Raw genomic sequence first — 26,392 nt, forward strand, 5'->3', positions numbered from 1 at the left:
TTCATTAAAAACATAAGCAGATACTTACTTAAAATGAAATGGATGTCTGGCCAGAGTTCCTGTTCTTTGAGAACTGCTTCGAGCTTCCAGCAAATCTTAACATGATCAACGTAATCTAACATGACTCGCACTACTTTCCCAGACACGTGCTTCAGCCAGGACAAGGTTATCACTTCACAGAACTGATAGGAATGAAACATTTAATAGGGTAATAATTGATACTGCAGTAAATGACTTCTGTCTCTGAGGACAAGAACAGTTATTTGAGCAGAGTTTTAGAGGTTGCCACAGGTTGCCTAAGCTTTACTAGTAGAATCCAAAAATCTGAGAGATGGTTATTTTGTACTGGATCCAAAAATAAACTTAAGCAGCAGTATATTTGGGGACTTGGTGCTTAAAAAGAAGTGCTACCACTCCAGTGGAATTTAGACTTGTGTCCCAGGTGCTTAACAGGAGGATCCACCAGCCCAGTGCATGCGTTATCCCCTTATCTTTCGGTTAAAGAAGGGTTTATCAGGTTCAAATGGACTTTACAAACTGTGAAACAATGACACTGATGAGTGTCTCCAGGAAGCTCTTTAGGTTTGCTAATTTCTGCTCAGTGCTCATCCCACCAGCTCCAGGGGTCCTTTCAACACACTTCCAGTCTTGGTGTTCTGGTGCAGGACAATGCAGAGAGCCAGCCTGCAACTCTCTGCTTTCACAGCATGGACAACACTGCCCTGGAGAGCCAGTTCCTTACTGATCATTAGCATATCATCAGCTATGTTTTCATAATTCAAAATTACTGTTTACAACATTTACGGTCATGAATAACAACATCTTGTTAATATTAAACTATTCCTCTCTATGTGTAAACTGTCTTCAAAACTTCTTTTTCTGACGGTGCATTGAGCCCCTTTCCGTTTAGTTTTGGGAGGGCCACAGGCGGTAGGACAGCTCTGGCAGCCGTGTGCCACTCACCATGGTGTCTTTGATGACGGTGGAGGTCCAGCCGTCCGTCACGTACTGGGCGTGCTCGCCGCTGCCCCGCGGGCAGTCGAAGCAGCGGTGCACGTCGTAGCCGTAGTTCAGCAGCATCCTCAGCATCACCTCATCCTTGAGGGCGTACTGCAGGGCTGAGGGGAAGTGCGTGGTGTTCACGCGGCAGAAGTAGTTGACGTTGGCCCCGTGGCGGAGCAGCAGGTTCATTAACTCGTAGTTGCCCATTCTCAAGGCTATTTGGAGGCAGTTGATGGGGTCTTGGTTTGTCAGGGCTCCGGCGTTGAGCAGCAGCTGCGTTGAGCAGATATCCCCGTTGGAAACTGCGAAGTACAGCGCTGATTTGCGGTGGTCGTCGTAGCCCTTGCGAACTCTCTGAGCCAGCATAAAATTGGCGTCAAAACCCGACTGCAGGAGAAACTCAAGGCACTGGGGATGTGCTCCTGCTGCTGCTGAGTGAACTGGGCTTATCCCACTTTCTTTAATGGCAGAAAAATCAGTCACTGGAACTAAATATTTTAGAGCTCTGAAAAATTAAAACCAGAAGCATCTCAGAATCTTAAACTTTTTTTTTTCCACCTAATTCATCTTTGAATTTCTCTGTGTTGTTGGGCTTCAGAATTCATCATGACTGTTAGAATAGTCTTAATATACCAAATCAGTACCATGGCATGCATTGACTTGAATTGCTAACAATAGAATTGTTAGCCAGCAATGGATACTGACTTTACATCTACTACACACAAAATACTCTTTTATTATACTATTATTCATGAACAACCCATTCCTTGCTATAGGAATGAAAGATTCCTTTTCAATATAAATTTTCCGTGAATGTTGAAAACACAGTGTTATTGCTTAACCTATAGGGATTAGGGAATTAATAGAATATGTATTATAACATGAATACAATTTATAATGTAATATATACATCAAAGTTTAAATATAACAATATAATAATATATAATAATATACAGAAAATATTAATACAGAAATGAAGAATACTCAGGTGCCTTTTTCTCATTTGTTAGTTATGATTTCAGCATAAATGTCTTGCAGTAGTCTTACTCTCTTTAAAATAGGGATAACCTTTACTCTCTATTTGTCTATTTAGTATATTCACCATTCACATTTCTCTGATGGGGTGGAGATGAGACATTGACCCAAAGAGAGTGACAATGTTCCAAGAACCTCAGCATCAGACTGGACAGTTTTACTACTTGTGACAAATGGGGAAATACCAGAGGGATTAAGATGTGCATCCCAAAATCATGAAGATTTTATCCTAACTAGTCTCTTACAATCAGACACAGAACAGACATATTTACACAGTCAAAAAAAATTCCTCATACAAAGCTACAGATTTTCTGTCTGCTTTGAATAAGGTAAAATTAGTAAATTAATATTTCTGGTGTCACTATTATTTGATTTTTAAGTATATTAACTCACAGAAAGTGTCCTCTATATGCAGCTCTGTGGATTGGCAAATGACCCGAGTGCTTTGGTACATTGGCATCAGCCCCATATTCTAGTAAAAGACTCACAGAGTCTGGATTTCCTCCTCCTGCTGCTTCAAACAATATAGAAGCACAGTCCATTGCCTGTGAAAGAACATCTGCACCTGGGGAGAAGCAGCAAGGATTTTCACAGTAGTCACTGTTAATATTCATCTGCAATTAACATCTCCAACCCCCAGTGATATGGTATTTTGAATTCTATTCTCCACTAAACAAACCACTGTGGGCATAAATCTTCATATCGGATCCTTGATTTTAGATGTGTTCATGTAATCCTTGGAATAAGAAGGTCCAAATTGCTTTGAACACAGTAAGAATTGTTCCTAGAACTGCACCAGCAAAATGTTTGGTTCTTATTCATCAAAACAATTGCTTTTGGTTTACAAATAATGCATTTCAATTATTTTACTTTACAAAGAACAGACAGGTGTAACTGTATCCAAGAGTTCATGCAATCCAGTTCCAATGTTGCTGAGCCTTCATGTAAAATTCCCCACAATAAATATCTTGTCAAGTGTGTCCTAGGGTGATTTGTCTATGTGAGAAAATAATAGAGCACTTAAAAAAACAATTATAAGTACTCACTAAAATATTAATATATTATTTTAATATTATACAATTTGGTATTTATGAGGCCTTCACTACATCACAACAACCCTCAGTGCAGATGACATTTAATTTTCTCTAGTAAGGTGAGCTACTTCTGCTGCTGTTTATGAAGGCATAGCTGAAGCTTTCTCTTCCTATAAGGTCCTATATAATAAAGCCTCACCTTTTTGCAGTAAGAGCTCCATAATTTCTGTATGTCCCATCTGTGCAGCCAGTGCTAGAGGTGTGAGCCCATATCCACTGCGGGGGTCAGGATCTGCCCCAGACTCCAGGAGCAGCTGAACCAGATCCTTCCTGCCCAGTCTGGCTGCCTCGTGCAGAGCAGTTCTCTCATGGACACAGCGCAAATTCACTCTGGCACCAGATCGCAGCAGCAAGGAGGCAATGTCATAGGAATCAAGTTTAATTGCTGTAGGACAGCAAGGAAAGCATCAGACAAAGCATCAGGATTGTTATTCAGTGCTGGTCTGTGCACTGTGGCTGCTGTTATGTGAGTGCTCACTGTTCCTGGCAGTGCTATTAATGCAATGAGAAATGCCACCCTACATTGAAAGGTTTAACTCATCAACAAGACTGTTCTTTGCTTCCAGGACAGCACTAAGTAATGCAAGGAATCCTTTCTTGGTAATCTCTCTTTCTTCCTGTAGATTTTTTTCTCTCTGTTGCATTTGGTAATGGAACAGAACACAGCTTTCCTTGCCACTAGATGGAGACCACACCCAGGGCCCTGGTGCTCAGAAGCTGCCACCAGAGCTCTGTCTGATCTCCACCAGCAGTTACCACAATATGAAACAAAGCTTATAATGGCTCTTTCATATGCCTTCTTAGTTTAATAAGCCTGAACTCTGAAGTCAGGGAGGATCTTAAAAGAGAAATTTGCAGCTCCAGTGGATGGAATGATTAGGCAACACCCTTCCCTCCTTCTCTCTTTGATCTCCCAGGCTGTGCAGGATAGCGAGTGTCCTTCAGCAGGACAGACTGAGCTGAGCAGCCTCATGTGCACAACTGCTCGAACACCAGTGACAGCATTCTGTGACAGAAACTCATGTCCCATTATCTGCAACCTACATGGCTGCTTTAGATAAATCCCGTGCATCCCCTTCTTGGGGGATGGTGCATTTTAATGCCATGCACTTCAAAAGTATCTAGGACTCTGTACATTTTTTTAAAGCAGATGGCCCTGACTTTAAACTGCAGCCATTTTACAAGGATGGGCTGAGGGTCCTACACGATTGGTAGGCCTTTTTCTCTTCCTTTAACAATAGTTCTGAAAAAGAAACCACCTCTCCAATACAGAAAAAGGTATGGAAAGAAACTTAAGAAACTTAAGACTGCTCCTTTAGAATTATCTAATGAGAAGACACTTTGCTTTTTTTGGGTAGGATTCAGTGAGAATGAAGGCATCATAGCCCAGACTGAGGGAAGCAAAGGACATGAGCACAGAATTCTTTTGAAAAACATTTTGGCAAAATATAGTTCTTTAGAAATCATGAATTACAATCCTTGTGCATGATCAAATTAAAGTGGTATTCACACAAAGAATGTGGGTATGAGACTATACTAGGACTAGGTATGGGACCTTATTCTTAAATTACAAAATATGAAAGAGAAGTGAACTGAGAATGTCAGCCTGTCTTCTTCACTGGTCATCCTTGGACTAATACTGGCAATGTCTAAATGTAGACAAACACTGCTTTGCACCCTACATACTGCAGATAAATCAGTCTGGTTTGCTATAATTTTGGATAATTAAAACCAATTATAATGGGTTTTTGAGGAAAAAAAGGCTGATGCAATGAAGGAGATACCATATGGGCAGAGAACATGAATGTTCTATGCCTGCAGACATGAAAGGCACTAATAGCATGAAGAAGCAGAAGTGGCACCATTGCAGAAATGATGCCAAGGAAAATAGAGGATGGCACTCTACACTTCATGGAGAAAGCTATTTGTCATCTGAGAAAAACAGACAGGGACAGACCTATTCAATGCTGAGGTTAACATTTTTTTTTCTCCTTATAGCAAAATATTTTAGGCATTGAAGTCAAATATGTCACCTTAAAACCTAAAATGTATAACTGTATCCTCACCTCATTCCCTCACCTCTCCACCCCTAAAAATGGTATTCACCTATAACTAAAGGAGAATCTCCCTCTTCATTTTTAACATTGGGATTGCAGCCATTGAGCAGGAGAAAGTGGACATTGTCCACAAAACAATTCCTTACTGCCACCAAGAGAGGTGTTTCCCCTTTTAGAGTGGACTGTTCCCACGTAATGTCACGGGAGGCTGAAATACAGAAAAGCAGAACACATGTGAAGTTGGATGATTCATCAAACTTTACTTTGAAAACTTTTTGGTGGAAAACTAGAAGGACTTTGTACCTTTTAAAGTTATTTCAAGGATGTTCTTATTTAGCTGTGCTGCAGCTTCATGCACAGGAAGCCAGCCTTGCTGATCTGCTTCTTCAACAGCAGAACTGTGCCTCACCAGCTTCTTCAAGGCCTCCTCTTGGCCTGTGATATTTTAGCATAGATACATATCCCATTACACATCATAAGACAAAATTCAGGCAACGAAGGCATTGAGTGCCATTTATCCCACCATTGTGTCTTCCTCATTATGAAAGAAAGGCCTGGAGTTTTCCTCTAATTTTAGGAGATGAAGCACTGGAATTTTTGAAAGGGGCAACACTTGAGCCCATCCCACTTCCATCATCCTATCTAATAAAATGTCACTATCTAATAAACTAGCTTTTGGATGTCTTGTTTTTAGTTTCCTTACTTCTCCCAAGACTATATCAAGGAAAGCTGCACTTAAATCAGGTGATCAAACCCCCAAAGTGTAGGCACTGCCCAGCCATTCCCAGGGGGTAGCCTTGGTGTGGTGTATTTGTACTTAACTGTCCGAATCGCTGCAATGATCTGCCCATGTTCTTTACTTGCAGTATACTGGAAACTGCACAAACAGAACAAGAATAAAATGAGAAATAGAAATTCATGTGAAGCTAAGGATATGATTATACCTTACTTCAAATACTCCAATTTAGACAAGTTAGGTTTTTCTAAGTTACATTGGTTTTGTGAGGTCTTAACACATTGAAACACTATTTTTGTTGGTCTTTCCCTGACACTGTAAATACTGATATTTTCACACAAAGGTCAACAATTAAATGCATAAAGAGGGGCAGTTCCCATATCAATCTACTTCTACATCACTTACTTATCTTCTTCACAAAGCCTTATACTCATTAACATACTGATGTAAAACATCACCTGAAAGTTTCATGTGTTTCATGTTTTCCAAGAAACAGGTACACTTTTTCAGGGAGAACTCAGAACAAGTGAGCTACCAGTGCTTTCCAGTATCCCTGGGACAAGGTCAGCACAAGACAACTTAGGAAGTTAAAAAAGAAAAATAAAGTCTACTAAATGTTTACAGTAATGCCAAGAAAACACCCAAAATAGAAAAAATAACTTATTACCTTTCAATCTCTGTTGCACTGCCACTTGTTTCAAATTTATGCCTATCTTGTAAGCTTTCCTGAATAGCTCTCTGGGTAGAGATTTCCTCATCAGAATCACCATCAACCATATACACAGAATTATTCATGGCAAATCAGCACCACATGAATCACTTCTGTAGGGAAACACTGCTTTTTTAACTAGAGGCAGATATTAAATCTTCAGGTTAGATCTGGAACAATAGAAACAGCAAACACCGTGTCAGGATCAAGAGAAATGAAACACAGTTTAAAATAAATGACTACACTGTTATATGATTAAGCAGTCACGCTGTTCTTGGCAGATTCAAGATCTCAGCTGCTCTGTTAGGCTCAAACCTCTCTTGTGTTTTACCTTATCAAAATTTCCACTTCTGTCTTTCAAGAGAGCTGGCCTGAAAAAACAAAACAAAACAAAACTACAGGGCAAGGTAAAATAAAATAAATAAATAAAATTGAAAGCTAATAAACAACTTGGCAAAATGAATGAGTACAGGAAATTTAAGGAAGTTGTCAACAAGCCAACTACAAAGCTTGGACTAATTCTAGAAATATCTTAAAGTTTGACAGCAGCAATTCATAGCAAATCTGTATAATTTAATTTGTTACCTGGTCCACCTAATGTGTGATTGTAAGGCCTTGCACATATAGCAAAAAAGAAAAATATATTAACACATATACAGCAAGAAACTGTTAGTAATTGATTTTACTGTGGCTCAATGAGTACATAAACTACTTTTTTTCCTAAACATACTACTAATTTTCCTATGAATTGAGAAAATATACTGTGTTTCCTCACCTTCTGAAAGAGGGAAAATCTCTGCCTTTGAAGAAGCGATTATTGAGTTGAAAGTGACATTTTCAGGATTGTAAACAATCTCTGCAGAGCCCATGTCCATGAATAGCTCACTATAAATACCCTATCATAAGATACTCTGGGACTTTCTCCACGTTTCTTTCACACACGTCAGTTATGTTTAATAATCTGACCTGGTAAGAGGTGCCAACAAAAGAAGGAATTAAAAGTCCAGTTTCCTTGTAAAAATACTTTTGAGTTTTGGAACTTCAGACCTATAGCAGAAAGTGTTACACTGTAAAAAGAAAATTCTTTAGTGCTGTCCTAGAAGAGCAAACTAAAGGTGGTCTTAGGAGCTTGCTTAAGAGTGAGACAGCAGAAAAAAACCCCTTGAAACAATAAAACAAAACCAAGCAATTAATCAAGCAAAACCACTTCTTTTTTTTTCTGAATTAAAAAAAAAAAGAAATTACATGTTCCTCACTGTTTAATCATAATTCATATTAATATAAATAAAAAAGCAATTGAGAAATAGAATTTTTAAAGGGAAAAGCAGTTTCAGAAAGACAGACTTCCACTGGCTCAACACCCAATAAGCAGGGACACAGATGCCCAGTTGTAATAGTGATGGTAGAATGGAGCAAGACCTTTATGTGCTCAGTTATTCCTACTGTATTTTTGGAGGGATCCATACACAGAAGAGATGATGGCTGTATCTGAATGCAAGGTGGAAACAATTCTTTGCTAGATGAGGCATAGAAAGAATGCTTGAATAATGCTTTTTAATTATTTTTAAAGGAAAAAAAAGTGCAGAATCAAGTTTATTACCTAAAATATTTGTCTCAGAAAGTGCAGACTACTCTCATTTTCCATGAAAATATATTTTGTGATATTCAACTAATGCACAAAAGAGATGTTCACATTTTAATAATATCACCAAGGGCTAAAATCCTAGTTGTATTGTTTACAGATTGTAAAGACGGTCATCATCATCATAATAATAAAAATTCATAATACAAAAGCTTGAGGGCCAGAAAGTATTTGTACGCCCTCTCACAATACAACCTCCAGATGGTTCTTTCCCACACTAAGTTCCACCTGCGCTGTAAGCCAGCAGAGAGCAGAGGGTTGTGCAGGCTGGCTGTGACTGTGCCATCAGTCATCCAGCTGGCACAGCAGGGCCACCCCTCTCTTGATCCAGTGCTGCACGGGCTGGTCCGTGTTGAGCCTCAGCGCGATGACGAAGTTCGTGGAGTGCCCAGTTGTGGACAGGACCCCTTTGCGCTCGCTCGTCTTGTACAGTGGGCAAACATAGGCATTGGACTTCTTTATGTCTGACTTTACATCTTCAAAAAAACCAAAAATAATGCATTACGTTCAGTAGATCTATTGGGAGGAGCATAATCTACATGCAAATGTTAAGTATTTACAGTAACATCTTTAAAGGGCAATAAAAATGCAAAATTGTTTTGTGAGCAACAGAATAAAATTATCTGGCTTTTTCTTCTTGTGTTTTCTTAAGTGGTTTGTTTTGTTCTTAAACCCAACTAATTTAGCTAAAATGTATTTTCAGGACTTGATGCTCTCCTGTGTTTCTACCAGCTTTGTAATACTCAAAGACACATTAAAATCTGAATAGTTACCTAGTTAATACATAGCTTATACATGAGTTTTTCACAGCTCTACAAGAATTCTTGTCTAGTTGCCAGAGAACCTAACTGCAATTCAAGTCATCTGAGAACCAAGGACAGAACTCTGCAGGAACACTTTGTATGCCCAGACTGCTTGCATGGAACTTGTGCAAAGCATAAAGTTGTACAGGTCTGAATAAATTCATCCAACCTCAAGAGAAAGCACAAGCAGAGAAAGTGGCAAATTTTAATACTGCCTATTTGCTAACACTTAAGTTGCAGAAGTTGCAGTAGTAAGTCCTGTTTTTGTGCATAAATAAAAACAGGGACGTATTCCTCTCCACCAAAGAAAACAAGAGTTGTGAAAATTACCTTACTAGTAGGAAAGACAGCTATCACAGAGCTAAAAACAACCTGAGCAAACCCTGCTAAATCATATGAGACAAACCACTCAGTTTCTGTAAATCTGTGAAAAGTTCTCCTCAGTAATCTTCAGTAAAAAAGGAAACCACTGTTTCAATTTCTCATTGAATATCTCACATATCAGAGAAATCATACTCACTTGGCTTTATCCAAATGATTGGCATGGCATCAAAGAGCACCTTGGGATACTGCTCAGTTAGCATTCCCCTGGAGAGAGACAGCAATAAAGTAATTGTTTGTGGCTTGAGGGGTTTGGGGGGGGTGTGTGTTTTTTGGTTGTTACTTTGTTTATTTCCCCATTTTCCATGCATGAAAGGTACTTAATTTGGTGTATTATATCAATAATATGAAAGTATCACTTAAATTATTTAAACCAGTCTTGCTTGAGCCCTGAAAAAAGCTTTCCAGAACCAGAGTAAAACATTTGGCTACTGACTTGGTCCTGTCCCAGCGAGCTCCATCTAAAAATAATCCGTGGATGTAAACACCGTCCTCTGGTGCAGTATCAGCAGTGTCCTGAGGAATAACCTGCAGAAAATAAGTGTTCCAAGTCATTAAACTCTCACAGCTTTCTGCTTTTTGAGCTATTATGCCAGTTTTTAGACCAAACCAAACTGAAAATAATATAGTAACCCCTCCTATTCAATGCTACTTTTATATATATCTGTAGAGACAGCAGACTTGTCTGGGTTTGTTAATTACCTTTCTTGTAGGTTACAAAATGACACAGAAATCACACAGAAAAATATATACTGGATAGGCAGTTTTCTTGAGTGGAGTTCTGGGTCCAGTGATAGAATTGCTTTTAACCACTTTGAGAATACCTCTTCTACAGAGGTTATTTAGCCTGCCAGTCTGACCAAATATACATCTTCAGACTGCAGTCAGTTGCAAAATGAGCCTTCCAGTTAGGATTAATTTACTACATCTTACCACAACATCAGGACTCAAAATAATAAAATATTAATTTCTTGTTTATCCATACCTCAAATTCATATCCTAGAAGGTCAATAGGAATCTTGTGCTTCCTGGCATAGTTTTGCATGGCTCCAGTTAGGAAAGCTTGAGTAAAATAGAATCCTGATAGCCAAAACACAGCAGGCTTCCCTAATTCATACCAATCCTGGAGAGAGGAAAGCAATACATTGAACAACCACAGAGAATCCCATACTCTTTGACTATTTTCTACATAATTGTACTCAGAAAATCTAAACAAAGCCTATCACACCTTTCCTAATAAAGGCAAATTATATGGAAAAGTAGATTGAACAATTGGCAGCACTGCCACTTGTACATTACCTGTAAAAACTTCAGCCTTGCTAGCAAATCAACAATGTAGCTCCCTAATGGTTTTAGACTTGGGTATGAATGCTGTGCCCACTTCTCAGGAACTTTTCCAATAAGGAGACTGCCAGACAGAGCCTCCAGGTCAGCATCCATAACAACCAGTCCTTTAATGGCTTTCTTCAGGTTAATGAGTGTAATGCGAATAGTTCGGATTAAACTAGAATTAAAAAATAAACAATTTTCTCACATTCTGTATGATATATTAAACATGACTATGTCATTGGAAAAAAAGTAAAATAAGTGGATTATGGAGGCATCTCTAGAACATTTATAGCTTTTTAAATCTATATATCTATATAGATATCTGCACAATAAGCCATGTCAGTAAAGTCACGGATTTGTGCATTAGTGCAGATTTATTTAAGACAAGGAACAGTAATAAATTCTTTTGTTATGTCCAATATCCTGATTTTTTTTGCAAGAGGATAAATTTGAAACTCCAAATGTATCCACTATATTATAGACGAAGGAAAAAGGTTTAGATTTCAAAAGAAGAGGGTGTGCAATAAGGATAACTTGGAGACTAAGGCCAGAGAGCATTTGGGAGAATATTAAGCAGGAGACATGAAGAGAAAAATAGAAAAGAAGGAAGACAGAGAAAAACCAGAAAGAAGGAATGGACAGGCAGGTGAAGATAAAAAAGAAAATTAGGAAACAATGTCAAAAAAAAAGATTGAGGACCCAAGGAGAAAAATAAATTCAATTCTAGGTTTGTAGTTTTAGAAGAATAACTGTGAAAATTAGGCATAGGGGAAAAAAAGCATTGGAAAAAGGGGGAAAAATTCAAACAGAAGCACAAGAGAAAATTAAGAAATAAAATATCTCCATTACAGAAAACATTTCATAAACTATAACTGTGCATCCAGATATAGTTTCATAAACTATAACTGTGCATCCAGAATTTCTAATTCCTTTAGAAACAGGTCAGAAATATGAGGAAAACAAAATAAAATTAAGGTAATGATGGTGAAAGAGAAAGTGAAGTTAAAAAAATATATCTATATATTGTTTGAATTCTCTTTTCTCAGTACTTTCTCATATTCCCTTCTTTTCTCTTTCAGTTAATTTTGCCTGACATCTTGCCTATTATTTTTCCTGACATCTATCCTACACTCTGACTCTCCACAAGGAGCAAGGGTGTTTGGACTGCAGGTATCACTGCAGGCAATTAGAACAAAAAAAGATATTTCACACTTAACAGGGCTTACAGAATATGATTTGCAAGAAATATTTTTCTGCTAAAGGAATGATTTCTGGTAAATTTCATAAAATAGAACATTCTTACTGGTTAAATCTTTCCATTTCTTGCACCAGCACAGTGTTCATACTTTCTTCATATCTCACAGGATATTTTGTTAGGCAACTTTCAATGTCAAAATCCTTTGGAAGCTGTAAATGACAACACATTTGGAAATCATTCCATATATCATTATGATTTTCCAGTAAAGGTGTGCAAATGTGAAAATTTGCAGAGCAACAGAAACCACTAAACTTTCTGATTAGTATCTTAGCAATACAGGATTCAGTAGTTCAATCTAAATAAAAATTTGTTGGATTTTAATGTTCCAAACCTGGAATTTTTAATATAATGAAAATTTATTAGTATGTTTCTATTTATTACTTTTAAATTTGTTCATGTGAATGAATCAACTGTTCTTTCAAGTTCTCTTTGTTCTGCTTTCTCTCTTTCTACTGTCTTCTGCCTATTTAATAAATCTAATAAAATTTCTTTCAACTGAAATATAGCTGTGGTCTGTTACAGCCACACAAGTTCTTACTTTCACATTGCACTAAGTTCCTTTCAAAATGCTTTTCTTTCAACATGAAATCTACTTTACACTGAAGATTCTAGTTAAGGAATTTCTGCTTTGTAAAAAGATAAATTGAAGTAATTAGTATAGTACAGTACCTTGCTAAGAATATCATCTGCAATTGCATAAAGAGTGCTGTCACCACCCCCAGAAGTTCCCTGAGAACCTCCTCCTTGTGTTAAAATCAAAGATTCAAAGAGGGTCTTAGTTTGCTGAAGATCTTTTGCAATATCCACATTTTCATGCAAGCCAAACACCTCTGGGTGCTGAGTAAAGGGAAGATTCTAGGACAAAATAAAAAAAAAATGTCTTGGTGACATAAAGCAGGAGGAATCTTATCCTAAGTTTCTTTAAGAAGTCAAGTGAAAAACTACCACTGACTAAACTGCAGGTGAGTAAGGCCCTTAGTGGCAGGTACTTGCAGACAGAATTACTGGTGATAGAGCCACCACCTCACCCACAGAAAGGAATTTCCAAAGAATTCTCCATTATCTATATTACACATCCCCCTATCTACTTACTGATTCCCTCTCCAAAACATTTGAAATCGTGGCAAGGATCATACAAGGATGCTGGCAAGAACCTGAGCACACAATTAATTGTGCTGCAAAACTACCTCTTTAAGCCTTTCAGGATTGCTTTCTTAGCCCATCATTGTAACAGTGCAAAGTCTTGTTGCTACTTTTTACCTTAATAAACTCAATGTACTCCTCATATGTGCCTTTGGGTGGAGCATAGTAGTTGCCACTGGGAGAAAAAGTGTACCGAGGGTTTTCGATGATGTCTGGGTTATAGAAGTCATCCAGCATTGTCAGCAGCAAACGTCTGTCCCAGTCATCTGTCACTCGACCTCCATAGTTACACTCACCAGTCAGGTAAGAGACAGCTTCAAAGGGAACATGGCTGTACTCATTGATGAAGAGCTGAAACAGAAATAAGAGCACTTTAGAGACTTGCAGTATCTGCTAAACAACAGTGTGACCCAACAGACTAAAAGGCTGGAAGCTATAGCATGTGTAAGCTGCAGTTTATGGAGTTTTCTTCCTAGGTGCTGGAAACCCAAATTCTGAAATCGTATTTTCAGGTAAAAATTATTGTTTAAAATCAAGATGAGTTAAGAGCAAAAGCCTCTTATGAATATCAAAATTACCTATTCATCCAAGTCATTCTTCAATTATTTACAAGTGGATGGTTTCTCCAGTTCAGATGGGCACTTTTCTGAATCAGAAATAAACATGTGTTTATCTTTTAATTTATCTTTTAATCTTCCTCCAATCTCATTCATTAACTTCTTGGTAACTTCGTGGAATCTTCAGCCTCAACTTCTGTAATTCAGTTTTAATTCTCCTGACTTTTATGAAGAGTGCCTATAAAAGGCTCAAGGTCGAGTAGTATTCACCATCTCATTTTGGGGAAGGAGAATAGTCTGAGGTTCTGTTAACTACCAGTATACATGTAAACAAAATGTCCTCCTACTATCCACCCTAATAGGTGACTGTCATTGACATGTGCTACCTCAAGAACAGTGAGCTCTTGTACATGACAAATTTAACTTTTATGATACTCATATATATTCATTATATTCCATATGTCTGTAGGAATCGAAACTTTTTATGTAATTTGTAATTTTGAAATTATTTATGATTGATATCCCTTGCCCTTACAGCTGAAGTCCTGAATATCTATAAACATTTGAGGTAACTTCAGTGTACTGCTCCTTGTGACTCCCAGCTGTGTTTTACAAGATCAGAGTTCAGGAGATAATCAATGATTTTACCTGCAGCTGTCTGATACTGATTCTCAAGTCAGATTCATTAAATCCATAGGGTATATTCCAACCAAGGGGCCCAAACTTCCTTCTCTCCTGAACAAGAGCATGGAAGAAACAAACTCCAAAGAGTAGTTTCTCCCATACCTTTGAGAAAAGCAAAAGAAAAATGCATTATTAACTAGTCTGTAAGTTCATGGTAGACTGCAACCTGTGTAGTGAGCATCCTTGGATTACCACTCTCCACCCAGGTGTAAATCCAGGCCACCATTAAGTACCTTGTGGGTTTTGCCCAGGGAACAAGTGCAACACAGTGTCACATATGCAAGCACATTTAGCCAGTTCCTCAAGTACCATGACATTCTTTAATGTATAGGGCAGCTGACTTCATAAGAATTCCAATTGCACCAGATATTTATTTTTAAGGTTCATTAGATAAACAAAAAATACAAATGCCTTTTTAAAGCAAGTCCTTAGGTGCAGTCACAGCTATGTATGTTGATAACTCATATCTCTGATCCCACTGTTTTTCACTTCCTTCACAGGTAATGATTAGCTAAGTTGTTCACCAGGTACCAATAAGATATATGGGCACTGCAGAACTTGGTCCCTGGTAGCAAGAAAAGGTCTCCTCAGTGCTGATCATCTCAATAACAACAGACATGCCTGTCTAATCAATGTTCAGAGTCCATGTACATTGTGTACTACATGTGTGTAGCATGTAAGTGATTTAATAAAGCCTAAGAAACCATTTAAAATATTGCTATATGAAATTACCTGGCAGAGGTAATTCTTAATTATCTTTATCACTGTAAAACCTAAATTCACAACCACAGTAAAAATTTTATCTTGTAATTGTTCACTAGACAGAAATCAATATATCTGTGGATAAAAAAACCCCCAAAATACAAAAGCTTCTCAAGAGACAGGCACATTACCAGCTCCTTTCCAGGGCATCCAGCAAAGAATTCAGGATCAGAAATAGGATCAGAAAGAAATGACTGAAGTAGGTTTAACCGGAGACCAGTAGGAGGCTCATTTGTCATCTTCACACCATTCTGCAGAATGGTTACTGGAAACTAGAAATAAAAAATAGCAAAACTGCATTCAGAAAGTGTGGAAGAGATTCTATATTAACAATATACTATTATTCTGTGCTTTTTACATTAACAACTGTCTGCAAGAAATTACATTTTAAAGGTCAAGAGCTTATAAAAAATTCTCCAAAGCATCAAGAAAGTAAGACTCTGCTGTAAATAACAAATCTGCATATTAACATGTTTTCTTGGTATTCAACACTTCACAGATAAAATGCAAGACTAATTTTTTAATTTATATGAGAGCAAAAATACCTTCTTAATCATATATGCTGACAGATTGGAGTTTCATTGAGTAGTACACAAAATATTGCACATCACAGCATCAAAATATTACAAAGGAAGCTTTATATTATCATGTTTATAATTATTTTTTAAAAGTCCTTTCTTGGGTAAATTATCTCTTCAAAGGCTCATTGCATTTCACAGAAGTTTTGTATTATCAGCTCATTCAGGTATACAAAAATTCCCTAAAAATGCCATCAACTTTCCCTTTCCCTAAACAGAGATTGTAGGGCCATGCATATACCTTTGGTGAAGGGTAACTTGTAAGCCAAAGTCTGAATTCTGGGTGACATGTTTCACTGTCAAGCTCCTCACATATTTTCTCCAGCATTGGCATCCAGGAGACAGCTAAATGACAATTTTGTAAGCAAACCCATGTTCCTTCTTCCATTCCCGTTTGAATCATTTTTGTAGCTATTGGTCCTTGTCCTTGTCCTAATGAGATGGACTGAAACTTATCTCCTACCATCTCTCTGTCATTTGCCAATTTCATAAGGCCTTGAACAGAAAGCATAAGATTTTAGCACTCATATATTAAAGAGAAATTATGTCAGAAAAAAAAATAATAAAAAACTTCTATTACTATTCTGTTTACATGTACATACAAATTAGCATTTTTAAGGGGCACAAAATTCTACCAGTCTGACACAATGCACTCAAATCTACTTGCAGAAAATGGAAAATAATCCTCACTGTGTATTGAAGGGAATTTGAGATCCCTACTTTCTGTGTATACTTACTAGACATGGGATCTGCTCCTGGAGATAGCACAAATATTAAAGGGACTGTAGCAGTTGAATCTAAGTAACTTTTTGCTAGATCAAAAGGTGGTGGCTCTACAAATTTCTTCCCCAGTTTTTCAGTAACAAATGTTGTTATAGCAGGACCAATCTGGTAAAAAAAAGCAAATACAAACCATTAGCATAGACATAACTGCAGATCTGACAATGTCTTTTATGCCAAATTCCCAAGCCTGCAGACACTTCTCTGATTTGCAGAGATTTGAGACCAGTTTTGCAGAGTGATCCAAAGGCAAATATTTCACCTCTTGTTGACAGATCCCTCCTTATTTTTTCCTTACAAGGAGAATAATAATGTTTTTAGAAAATTAAGAATAACATACCTTGAATAAATAATATTAAATAATATTAAGACCTGCTTTTCCTGAAGCAGAGGACAAGCACATTCTCCCTTAGGATATATTAATGTAATTATTTTTAATTAATTCAAGGGTGCAATTTTCATATGCCTTAAATTCTAACATTGATAGTTCCTAAAGAAAATGCAATACAATTTGGTAAGAGCACCAAAGGCAGAATTTGCTGAAAGTTCATCTTGGTCATTCAAATCAACACATTTTATCTCTTTTTGCCTTAAATATCATTTGCATGAAAGCACATGGTATTACATAACCTGTGTATTTTTTTCAGGCTATTATGTCCTGTTCTTGAGTATGTTGAGTGCACCAGGAAACAGCCTAGGCATGAAAAAATATTTCATATGAGCTAGAGCAATGAGAATCCTCCAAAAGATAAATTAAATCACATCAGAAAGAAAGATTTCAGCTGATGCTTTAGGTGTTTGTATTGGTCACTTGAAAAATAAGAACAGCATTTACTTTCTTAATAAATATGATGAAGAACAAATTAATTACTGCAACAGGCAGGGAAAACTATGCTACAAGGTATGGCACAGTCTACAAACACTCTATAACAGATCATTTTACCTTGTCTGGTCTTAAGCACCGAAGAACTATCATCTTCTGTAATTCAGTTAATGTATTATTAAACTCTTCTGGCAATGGAAAGTTGTGAGGCTCTTTGCTATCATACATTTTTTGCCATTCACTTATATTTTCAGAGACATGACTCCTAGAGAAAAAAAAACCACAAGTACTATAAATACCTGGAGTCTTTTTTTTAATGTTTATCAAAGGCAAATTACATTGCATTGTCATTTAAGACACTTCATATCTACATCAGAAAATAATCCTACAGTTGAGTTTCTCCATGCTGAATGGTGAAAAATCTCTTTCCACCATGCTGCTGAGGAGAGATTCCACCTGAAAGGTTCCAAGATGACAATAAGTTCAGTCTGTTCTTCCAGCCAGCACTGCTTGCACCTTCATAGGTCCGGGTGAATTTTCTGCCTCCACTAGTTCAGGAAAACACCACACTTTAACTGGAGAAAATTACCAGGAAATTCAACTACGAAACCTATCTTCCTTCACACAACATGCAGAGTATGTCCTTGGCAATGGGACAACTCTCAGATTCTTTGAAGGCCAGATCATCATCCACATTGCTACTTAAACTCCAAAGGGGCTGAAACACAAAACAACCTCAAAGAACTTCTAAGAAAGCAGTGTTACTGCATTCAGATCAAAACACTCCAAATATTTGCACTCAGTCAGCTAATTTATAGAAGTCTTGTACAGCCATGTTGTCTCCAGAATTTAGTGTTAAATTCTACTTAAACCAGGGTGAAATTGTACTGAGTTCAGGAGAATTGAGTTTACTAGAAAAACTCCTTCCCCAGAACTGCAGTGGAATTCTGCTACATCTACTATCTCTGGCTTTCACTGAACCCTTAAAACATTGTTTCTCTACTATGAAGACACTTCAGAAGAAAAGTTCCTTCAGGCAACACATCAAATAATTTAGAACAAATCGTTTAATTATGTAATATTATAACTAGTGATCTGACTAATTGGAGTAAGTGATGCAAACATGAAATGAAAAAATGGGGCTGGTTTCACCCCATTTGCATTCTGGCACTGATTTGGAAAACACAGCAAACATTTCTTTCAGCACGTTATGTATGCATTGGACAAAACCAATTCAGGCCAATTCCCATCAGTATTTTACCATACCTCAGCCTTTCCAAAGCTGGGAATTCACTGGCACGACATAATTCATCCCAGCTCTTATCTGATAGCCAAGATGGATCTGGATTCTTGTGCTCATTCTTGAGACCCACACCTCCAGTTAGTAAGAACATAAACTCTTGATGTTCTATTTCTTTATTAGCCCTATATATGTAAATAAAAAAACAACAAACAGTAATTGAGATATAATTTTACATATTATAAACAGTGGTTTTAAACTAATTACATTTCACTGTCCTTTAGGAATGCTTCTGCTTCAGTAAGAGCTGAGATCAGATCTCAATATGCTATATTATTAAAAATTTCATGGTGAAAATGTCTGATTAATACTAAAGTAAGGGTTTCAAGAGGTAAATCTTAGAATCAATGAACTGTTTAGGCTGGAAAAGACCTTTAAGATCAAGTCCAACCATTAACCCAGCACTGCCAAGCTATCACTAACCCCTATCCCTCACTGCCTCATCTATACAGGTTTTAAATGCCTCCGGGGATGATGATTCTACACTGCCCTGAGCAGCCTGTTCCAGTGCTTGACAATGCTTTTGGTGAAGAACTTATTCCTAATATCTGCCTTTCTTTTTTTTTTTTAAAGTGCAATTATTCCTGGTTTTTAAAGGCTATGCAGAAAATAATGTGTTCTACGATTACAGTACCCTTACAGATTGGCCCAGGAAGAACATGCATGTAGAGATGAGCAGACACTACAATTAATTAAGTATGCACATTATGGTTGCGCAATTTTGAACATATTATTCCTTTCATAATTTATTCACACAAAATTAGGAAAAGAAAACTAAAAAGCTGGTGGAAAGGAGAAGACAGCATCTGAGATCACATGATATGTAAATGCAAAAGGGTAACAGAAAGAGAAGAGAAAAAATTAAAGACAAAGACCTGGAAGTTGTTGGCATTACACATTACTGCCTAAGTTTCCTTTCAAAAATGTCTTCTTAAATAACAGAAATTATTTTTGACATAAATAATGTCAAAATGTATGTAACACTACCCAGATCCTTTAAAGACAGATTTATCATTCACAAAACCATTGACAAATGGGCACACTTTTTTTTCATAACAAGTCCTGTAGTAGTGATACATGCACTCACACACTCTTCCGTTTTTTATTACACATCTTAGAAAGCCCAGAGTGTTTATGACCTTACTCCAAAGGCATTATTATGTGCACAAGAACATTCCATCTCATCAGTACCTGCTTCCAGGATAAAATCACTAGTTTCTGTTAATAAGAGACTTCACAAAAATGAACTTACAGGAGCAGATTACAGCACAATAGAAATGAGAAGAGCAGCTTGTCTGTTTCAAACAGTGAACGACAGACTTGGCAGTACAGATTGTAGGTGAAGTGGTCATTTAGATACTGAAGTCGCTTCTTCAAAACTTTGGATTTATTACTAAAAAGAAAAGAAGTGATAAACTGAGACTTCAAATTGAATAAAATATACAATCCATTAAGAAATCTCATCTATTTAGGGTTGTGGAGGATTTATATCAGATCCACAGGCTCCAGAAGGGACTTAGGTGGCAGTTTCCCCAAAATTTCAACTATACTCCCTGTATTTTTAAAAGATTGTAGCACTTTTCGAAGTCCCAAGTAAAATAATAAGCTGAAATCAACTTGCCACAGTTCAGTGGTGGCACTCAGTCATCAAAATGGAGCCTATTTCAGAACCTGATTTCACACTAAGTCACATTTTTGAAATACTTAAATATAACACATCCTTACAGTTCATAATTTGTTTTAACAGTAACTAAAATGATAAATTAATTCATTAATAAACCCTATTTTCCTTCAAAATCCTGCATTTAATGAGGCAAACTGTTTCCAAATGGAGAAAACTATTGATAACAAGAGAATGAAACCCCCTTATTCTCTGCAGACAGCCCCTCTTTACCTGTCGTGAATGGAGCTGATGTAGAGGCTGACAAACCAGCTGAGGGAGTACTGGTACATGGGGTCGATGTTGGCCAGGTCAGCGATGCTGAAGAAGAGCACGGCCGAGTGCTGCGCCACGGGCCGGTACGCCTCCCGCGACTCCGCGATCTTCAGCTCCGTCTTCTCTGCAATCTGCACACCAGCAGCAGGGGAGAAACAACAGCTCCTAATAGGCTTAATACTCTTCATGTTCTACGAAAATATTACTACTTAATAGCATTTCCAAAATAGTGCCATACAGCACTGCAGCACCAGAGTAACGCTGTAACTTTTCTGCTCCAGAAGGCACCACCCCAGTAGGTGAAATGAGCACTTGGCCCTACCCCAGCACTGCCTGATCTATTTACCTGCACTACAGACACACACACTTTAAAACATTTTACAGACTGAATAAACTGCCAGTGAAGATTCTAGAACAAATCCAATTTCATTTCTTTTTCCATTTCACTAGCACAGAATTTGATCCTTGTGCTATGCATTCAAATCAGAGACCTTCTGCTGGCTGCAAATTTTAGCATTTAATTTCTCAGTATTATTGAGGGAAGCACACATGCACACTCCTTACCTGCTGTTTTCTGGTGATCTCATTAGCCATGACTTTGGCAGAATCCAAGATCTGGATGGCAGTCTCATCTTCCAGAATATCACCTTCAGATGACTCTAAAGTTTCTAAAATTTTCTTCTCAATTTCTTGTAGATTCTTTTTATTGGCTGCGGACTGAACAATGAGAGCATTTCTTTCCTCTTCTAAATCTGGCCTAAGGAAGAAAACCACAAAAACCAAAATCAGTCAATGCTCATCTTGTACTAGCTGCAAAAAAAGCCCATGAAAATTACTCCCTCTTCCTACAGGAAGTTATTTGTGAATATTCTTTTCAGTTCAAGGAGGTTTTTTGTTATTAACATCTATTTATACTGGGGAGTATAGATTTCTTCGCATTACTTCTACTCAGTATTTGGAAATGATGGCCTAATCTTTAACATCTTAGCATTTTGAAAATGGCAGTGCATCCTACTTTTCTCTTACTGTATTGCTGCTGCCTGAAAAAAACCCACCAAGTGATACACAGAGCCAGTTTACTGCTGGAAACACTTCTGTTAGCACACAGTTTACCCCAGGTACACAGACATGCCTGCCCAACCCAGATACTGTTTTCTGTGCCTCTGTGAGGGCTCAGATATGATCCATAATCAGTTTCAGAGGTACTTTGCATTTATTTAATACAAAATTAAAATGATACCCTCTACGCCTTTGTCTATGCTTTGTCACACTGAAAAAATAACAGTAATGATTCAAATAATATTTACAAAGTTTTCTAACATTCAAGGAATATTTCAGGAGAAAATTGCCATGAAAAACAATGATTTCACATCTGCTATTTTAATTAACTTGTGGACACTTACCCCTAACAATTTTTTTTTTTTAATAATTAAATTTTAATTTAAAGCTGTTACTGAGCAAACTTTATACCATGTAACATCCATTCTTCTACACAGTAAATTAATTTCTCTTTCGTGGGAATTATGCCATAAAAACCTTTTATGGCTGTTTACCACAAAGAGAGACTTACCTCTCTTCTGCTACAACAATACCTAGCAGCTGGTCTTCAAGTCCCTCTGGTGTGATCATAAAATTGAGTAATAAAACTTTTGTAGCAAGTTCAGGCATATAGTGTGGATTTCTTAGTTTTGTGGTAATAAAAAACTTGAAATCACTGGAATACTCAATAATGCTCTCACCGAGCCTGATACAATCCATACCTCCTGAAGTTAAGAAGAGAAACAGTAAGAAAATTTATTCATAGAAAAAAAATCTTCTGTCATTAAATAAAGGCAAACTTCTCATCAATGACAAATTTCCAGAGAAGTAAATTTAGTAAATATATCTGATAGTGTGAAAAATTCTCACAGACTTCAATGAGGCCATTTATCACTCTCAGCAGATGAAATCAAGTCAATCCTATCACCACTGTGCTTCCAATTTGCTTATACAAAAACTAGAGATGGCAACAGAGAGCTGTGGAATTATTCCCAAATATTCTATTCTTAGAGACTATTCTTTCATTGAATTACTTGTCTGAAAGAGGAAACCACAAAGAAAAAAAAAGTGTTTGAGCTTTACTTTCCTTTTGTTTTTAATTCTGACCATGAAAACCAATAAAGACAAACTAGGTAAGAAGGAAGGGGAAAAAAAATTTTTCTTTATGTGCACTTTTTTGTCATCTAACAGGAGGAAAAGCAGAAAACCAAATTTCTAGCTACTTGCTAAGTACAGTGAAAACTATGCCTTAAGCAAAATGTCTTGACAACTTTATTTGTTTTATTTGTGCAAAATTTAGCAAATATTATCATTTGACAAAAAAATATGAAAATGAACAAGCCAAACAATTTCACTGACAATGTTTCCTTCACAGAACTTCTTTAGTCCCCTATAGTGATCTGGTAAAGGTTTTCACATAAAACCATTTTCATGATAGGCAGGAATAACATTTATTAAAAAGCAAAACTTCAGGCTGCTGTGCAATTACCCTTCTCTTACCAGAGGCAGAATTAAGGCAAGAAGAGAGCAATATGAAAAACATCAGGTGGTGCCAGAGACTAGAAACTGAACATTAATGTCCTCTCTTTCAGGGTTCTAAATTAATTCTGCTGTACCTTGTTTAAATGTCTGTTTAAGCAGCAAAGGTTCAAGAGATGGGTCTAATTCTTCCCCAACATTTTCGAGCAGCAGTGGAGTCCCAAACTGAATGCAGTTCTCCACAGTCCTCATGTAGTCCGTGTCACTGATCTTGATAACATTCAGACGGTTGTCCTTCTCAAAATTCTTGATCCATTTATTTGCTTGACCTTGAGGATCAATCATTAATGGCCTAGAAAACACAGGACAGTTTCCTCAGTGCTTGCAGGTATATTCCAAAATTGTAAACCATTTTACATGTTTCTGTATTAGACTGTCGAGAAGAAGTGATACAATTTAATTTTGTTATTTTAAGATATCAGTGAATAATGGATGCATAGGTGTTTTACAATAATTTGAAAAGTAATAGCAGAAATAGCTGTAAAAGTTGCAAAAAATTTTAACAATCTTCACAAAATAACCAGAATACAGAATTATTGTAAAATATTATTCTACCTCCACCCGGAATATAAAGATTCCACTTCTTTTTAAATTATATTGCTCTACAGAAGCTACACTATTTCTAGATATATTATCTTTTTTTAAGTGGGAACTTGCTTGGATTTGAAATGAAACCTTTTTGTCACCTACCAACGTCTTGAATTGTCAACAATGACCCCATTGTCTACAGAAAATACATCAGTTGGCAAACCAGCAATATTCCAGGCTCTTATTTTTACTGGGTCACCAAGATTCTTGCTCAAAGAGAAGTTCTCAGAACAAGGGATTTCTTTCTCCTGAAAAAGAAGAGGGAAAACCCAACAAAAGAAATGTTTTTCTTTATTCTGGGTTTCTTTATATCTTTATTAAATACCAATTCAAGCCAAAAATACAATATGCATTTTGTTTTAAGAAACTGAAATAGGTCACGTATAAGTAAAAATCCTGGGGAAAATAAAATTATAATTTTGATAATTAACTACATTTTCCCACTAAATATTTATTCTTTCATCAAATTTTGTAAGATTTGTCCAGTTTTTGGTACATTCATAATGTGGGAGGTTTGTTACATAAAGTTATGACTTAAGAAATACATAAAAGTTGGAAATATCTAATTATATCTTCCATTAAATCAGTACAGCAATACAGTGCCGATTTGTTACTGTTTCATGCATTTTTAAGTGCTTGCATATCACTTGATTTGTCAATTATTTATTAATTTATTTGATTTATGAATTATGGCATTCATATGCCATTAGGATTAGAGTTAGGGTTAGGTTTGAGTTAGGGTCCCTATGTTGGAAGTGTCCCTTTGCAAACCACACAATTAACCATCTAACATACAAACACTTGATGGCATAAATTATAGAATGTTTTACATTACACATAACTACATTTTAAATTTATTTATTTTATTTAAAGGCAAAATATAGAAAACAATGAGATTTTACTTTAGTAACAATCAAGCCTTACAAAATCAGTGATGGTCTCTTGTTTCTGATATGCTATTGTGGAGTAAATTATAAGTGCATAATTAATCCATTATTGAATTAAATTCAAATCTACAAAATATTGGATCAGCAGAATTGATCCTATGAGGTTTACTAGGCTAATATTAGGTAAATTACAAGGGATTTTTGAAGCCTTTTACTGTAGTCTCAAAAACCCAAAACACTTATTTAACTCTAAGACATCCTTCTAACCTCGCACAGTTTGCTCCAATCTTTGGTACATTCTTGTCGAAATCCAGCAGTAAAAGCTCCCAGATATGCTATTACACCAGCTGATATCAGAATATCACCTGTCAGATTATCATATTCCTCTTGAAGATCACATGCAGCTTGATTCCATCTATGAAAAGCAGAAAAAAGTCATACTGAAACCTCCACACTAATGATATTGATGTCAAAAATCAACTTGGTTTTGTTGATCTTAGGTAATAATAGTGAAAAATATTAAAACCTCATTCATGTGTTCTATTCTCATTTTGAAGAGATTTCTGCTACAATCTCCCAATGTTGCTGCCCACATTTTTATGCTAAAAACAACTAGGAAAATTTCAAGGTGCCAGACATTCTTTAGTGTTACAGTCCTCAGACACAAACACAGCATTTAAGGCTTAGAGAACGTGATTTCAATTTCTATTTCTAAAGTGGTTGTTTTATCTGACATTCGAACTTTAAACTGACCTTGTTTTCTCTCCACCAAGGCCTCCAATCAACTTCTCTGCACGTTCCAGTTTTTTAGCACACAGATCAACCTGGAATTCCAAACGAGCCTTTTCTTCTGTCTTTTCAGCAAAGGTTTGTTCCAGAGCAGCCAAACGGCCTTCAACTTCTGCAAGTTCTCCTCTCTTCTGATTCAACAGTTCCATTGTCACTGCCAAGGACTCCTCTGCCACTTTTAAACGTTCTTTTTTGGGTTCAATCTCCTATTCAATTACAACCAACCCACAAATGCTTTAGTACATTTTTGTAATTTTATTATTAACTACAATGCTTAGGGTGAATACACGGAGCAAAGGAAGATTCTACAGCACCAAAGGGCAAGGATCAAAACCACACCTTTGATACCCTGTGAAAGACTTCCATTCCCTTAATCCATTTGCATAAACCCTCTGCTGCTGAGGAAGCTTTAGCCACCACTTGTGGATCAAACTCTGGATTAGTCAGGTATTCAGTCCGAATTTTCTGCATGACAGCCTCCTGGGTAAGAAAAGCATTTATAGCCCATCAGATTTCACAGCTGACACCTCAAAACTGAACTGATTCATTGCCATTTCTCTACACAATGAAATAAGAAAGAACTATTCCATAATAATTGTTGTAGAAATCACTGCTCATTTGATTGTTTTGATCTTCTTATCATGTTTCATAGTCTTTTCCTGTTTTCATTCTAATCCTGTCCTTACCCTTTCTAATCATGCATTTGCTGTATCTTCCAAGTGGTAGCTCCATAAGTTCTAAGAGCATTACAGTCACAGAGAAGCCTTACTTTACACTGCCCTTTATGCAAAACACATCAATTCCATTATTTGCTATCTTTTTCTCAATACACAACATTGGGGACACTATAAAAATGCATTTTTCCTAATGTAATCCAGAATGTAATTGCTTGTGCCTACTTTTGGGGATCAGTTTTATAAAGGGCAAAGTATACTCTATCAA

General features: G+C 36.8%; 2 protein-coding genes across 12 annotated transcripts in view; both read right to left on the minus strand.

Annotated features, from left to right (window-relative positions):
• ASB14 (ankyrin repeat and SOCS box containing 14) overlaps positions 1–8,062 on the minus strand; it is a 27,195-nt gene extending 19,133 nt beyond the window's left edge. For 2 of the 6 annotated variants that reach the window (XR_010368553.1, XR_010368554.1), the window contains exons 1-8: positions 6,592–8,062; positions 6,010–6,065; positions 5,492–5,623; positions 5,238–5,396; positions 3,271–3,516; positions 2,431–2,602; positions 964–1,507; positions 29–182 (exon numbers count right to left, since the gene is read on the minus strand). Coding sequence is in view for 4 of the 6 variants with exons in the window: in XM_064432657.1 (XP_064288727.1) it covers positions 29–182; positions 964–1,507; positions 2,431–2,602; positions 3,271–3,516; positions 5,238–5,396; positions 5,492–5,623; positions 6,010–6,065; positions 6,592–6,719 (1,591 nt within the window). In the remaining 2 variants the exon portion in view is untranslated. Of the gene's footprint in view, positions 1–28; positions 183–963; positions 1,508–2,430; positions 2,603–3,270; positions 3,517–5,237; positions 5,397–5,491; positions 5,624–6,009; positions 6,066–6,591 lie in introns of those variants that run through there. The other 4 variants (XM_064432657.1, XM_064432658.1, XM_064432660.1 and 1 more) reach the window with 4 other exon arrangements.
• Positions 8,063–8,267: 205 nt separating this feature from the next.
• Positions 8,268–26,392, minus strand: part of DNAH12 (dynein axonemal heavy chain 12) — a 60,370-nt gene continuing 42,245 nt past the window's right edge. For all 6 annotated transcript variants that reach the window (XM_064432611.1, XM_064432609.1, XM_064432610.1 and 3 more), the window contains 23 exons: positions 25,790–25,930; positions 25,415–25,656; positions 24,929–25,076; positions 23,877–24,022; positions 23,264–23,478; positions 22,180–22,372; positions 21,174–21,366; positions 20,568–20,740; positions 19,926–20,066; positions 18,640–18,798; positions 17,494–17,638; positions 16,508–16,658; positions 16,012–16,265; positions 15,324–15,464; positions 14,395–14,532; positions 13,307–13,540; positions 12,716–12,901; positions 12,092–12,195; positions 10,759–10,963; positions 10,445–10,582; positions 9,896–9,987; positions 9,599–9,666; positions 8,268–8,751 (listed from right to left, as the gene is read on the minus strand). In XM_064432611.1, the coding sequence (XP_064288681.1) occupies positions 8,561–8,751; positions 9,599–9,666; positions 9,896–9,987; positions 10,445–10,582; positions 10,759–10,963; positions 12,092–12,195; positions 12,716–12,901; positions 13,307–13,540; positions 14,395–14,532; positions 15,324–15,464; positions 16,012–16,265; positions 16,508–16,658; positions 17,494–17,638; positions 18,640–18,798; positions 19,926–20,066; positions 20,568–20,740; positions 21,174–21,366; positions 22,180–22,372; positions 23,264–23,478; positions 23,877–24,022; positions 24,929–25,076; positions 25,415–25,656; positions 25,790–25,930 (3,798 nt within the window). In that variant the 3' untranslated portion in view covers positions 8,268–8,560. The remainder of the gene's footprint in view (positions 8,752–9,598; positions 9,667–9,895; positions 9,988–10,444; positions 10,583–10,758; positions 10,964–12,091; positions 12,196–12,715; positions 12,902–13,306; positions 13,541–14,394; positions 14,533–15,323; positions 15,465–16,011; positions 16,266–16,507; positions 16,659–17,493; positions 17,639–18,639; positions 18,799–19,925; positions 20,067–20,567; positions 20,741–21,173; positions 21,367–22,179; positions 22,373–23,263; positions 23,479–23,876; positions 24,023–24,928; positions 25,077–25,414; positions 25,657–25,789; positions 25,931–26,392) is intronic.

Source organism: Passer domesticus, chromosome 9 (assembly GCF_036417665.1).
Source record: "Passer domesticus isolate bPasDom1 chromosome 9, bPasDom1.hap1, whole genome shotgun sequence".
In the NCBI taxonomy this organism is placed as follows: Eukaryota; Metazoa; Chordata; class Aves; order Passeriformes; family Passeridae; genus Passer; species Passer domesticus.